General features: G+C 39.4%; 1 protein-coding gene across 1 annotated transcript; it reads left to right on the plus strand.

The window, feature by feature from the left end:
• The first annotated feature begins 354 nt into the window (after positions 1 to 354).
• LOC112294152 (uncharacterized protein At5g01610) lies at positions 355 to 1,186 on the plus strand. The gene has a single exon (XM_024544354.3). It carries the CDS (start codon positions 466 to 468, stop codon positions 913 to 915), a length of 450 nt encoding a protein of 149 aa, XP_024400122.1. The 5' UTR covers positions 355 to 465; the 3' UTR covers positions 916 to 1,186.
• Positions 1,187 to 2,498: the final 1,312 nt, after the last annotated feature.

Genomic DNA, 2,498 nt, shown 5'->3' on the forward strand with positions numbered 1-2,498 from the left:
TGTGCAGCTTTAGTGTCACTGTTCTCAGGACTGTTCTCAGTGTACATGTGAATTCATAGAGAGCAAGTGTGAGAACTGACCTTGGACGTACCCATTGAACAACTTCAGTGAAGGATTGTGCTGCCATTACTGCTTCATCCAGGGCCTCATTAAGTAGGCATGACTCTAGGGCGGCCACCTTCTAAGAGTAAAAGAAAACTTTTCAGTGTAACAAACCATGTTGTGCAGCAGATAACTTACTTCTCCTGCTAAGTCATCGATGCAATCAATCCGGTCTTTATCCTGGCTCGACCAAATATTCATTGTTTGTAGTACATATAAGCTTTTGAAACAATCCACGAAGGGGAATGTCATATATGGTTCCAAGTTTTCTGATATTTGTGTAACCAGTTGTATTAAGTGCGAGAGGCGTTGTCTCAGGTTCCTGTGTTTCTGCGAGCTTAGGTATCGAAGATTTTTGCAAGCATGGCGACCTCAATGGCGAAGGTAGAAGAGGCCAAGACGGGATTGAAGCTGGAGGATCCCATCCAAGTTGCGACAGGGCCTGAATCACTCGACAAGGCCGTGGAGCTGATCACCCTTTTCGACCTGCCGAATGGTTTGCTACCGCTCAAGGATGTGGTGGAGTGTGGTTGGAACCAGGACACAGGCTTTGTATGGATCACGCAGAAGAAGGCCATTGTGCACAAGTTCAAGAGCATCGACAAGCAGGTTAGCTACAGTGACAAGATCACGGCGTATTTGGAGAAAGGGCGGCTGAAGAAACTGACCGGAGTCAAGGCAAAGGAGCTTCTGTGGGTGTCCATTGTGGACATCTCCTTGGAGCAAAACAAAGACAACATCTACTTCAAGAGCTTCAGCGGCCTGGGGAAGACCTTCCCTACCATAGCCTTCCGAAGAGATGCCGAGCAGTGATACCCCACCTCAGTGATTGCAAGAATAATTCTTGGACCCGCAATGTTAACCAATCCCAACCCCATTTTTTTTGCATGAAGATTATGTTGCAGGAGTTCGGTTCGGCAGGCAACGACTACTTGCTCTAGAAGGATAAAAATTATTAGGTGTAGTGTTCACAAGGGCTGTGAGATGTACGGCTACCTTGAGTCCCTAACCTGGCCTGGGTTATGAGGACATTGTTTCTGGACATTCTGCTTATTGTTAATTCACGACCAGATTTTCTTCTTCAGTTTGTTTCTGAAATGGTTGCCTGGTTGTTTTCCTTCCTTGCTTCATTTTCCTCCGCATGGATTGAAGTGAGGATAAGTTGTGTAATTAATTCCATTTTAGAATCTGTTAGCTACGTCTTGGTTAATCCGTGCACTAGTTGGGCCCTTGCGCCTTGTTCTCAATGCCTTTGCTCAATTTGAATGCTTCCGTATCAACTCTTCTCAGGTATTCATGTCCCAGGCTATAAGCCAAAGGAAGCTGCATCTAACAAAGTTTCTATGTCGGTTTCTATTGGGGTGGCATTCATGTTGTGTTGGCCATTTGGTGATTCCTCCGAGACTGAAACTTGGAGAATAGGACAAATTAGTGCTGGAACAATATCGCAGGGATCTCTTTTTGACATTATTAGAAAAGATCTTTGGTTGGTTGGTTATATATATATATATATATATATATGTGTGTGTGTGTATGTGTGTGGATAAATATAATGAAAAAGTTCAGATTCTACAAATAAAAGTACAATGTATTGTGTCAGGTGAATTCTACAAATATATTCACTGAAACATGCATGCTGGAAATGTCAATTTAAAGAATGAAATTGTCAATTAAAGAGTGACCTACCTATGTTGAAGAATATGGTAATCATAATAAATTGTGATATTTCACTTGACATATTTGCTCAAGGTGTCTTGAGAAATCTCAAAATAGCACTTGATAATTATTCAAATCACCTACCTTGCAAGGTGGGTCATTTTGAAATCAAAATATCAAAAGAGGAGAAGGTCAAATATCAAAAACCATGTCGCTTGCTTTAATTCTCTTCCCTCTTTGACTCCATATCAAGTGAATAATAAAGTTTCAATTAGGGAGTAATATCAAAGGATAATAAAGTTTTAACGGTGATAATAAGGGGGTTCAAACATGGCACTTTTGCAAAACCAAATAGTTGGGATTTAATACTTGATATTTCAAGTATCACTCAAAATACCAAATCCAAAATATCACAATTTAAACTTTATTATCTTTTGATATTATTCTTTAATTCAAACTTTATTACTTCTTGGTATGGAGTCAAAGAAGGAAGAAAGTTAAGGCAAGTGACACAATTTTTGATATTTCAACTTCAAAATCACCCACCTTAAGAGATAGATGATTTGATGAAGTATTAAGTGATATTTTGAAATATCACAAGATACTTTGTGATCCCATCACAAGTAAAATATCACCCAAAAAGGCCATGTTTAAACTCTCTTTTCTTCCCCCCCTATTTTAGATTTGATATTTTGAGTGATCATATAAATATCAAGTACTAAAACTTAGTTAGTTGGTTT

The sequence above is a fragment of the Physcomitrium patens genome, chromosome 17 (assembly GCF_059467195.1).
Source record: "Physcomitrium patens ecotype Gransden chromosome 17, ASM5946719v1, whole genome shotgun sequence".
In the NCBI taxonomy this organism is placed as follows: Eukaryota; Viridiplantae; Streptophyta; class Bryopsida; order Funariales; family Funariaceae; genus Physcomitrium; species Physcomitrium patens.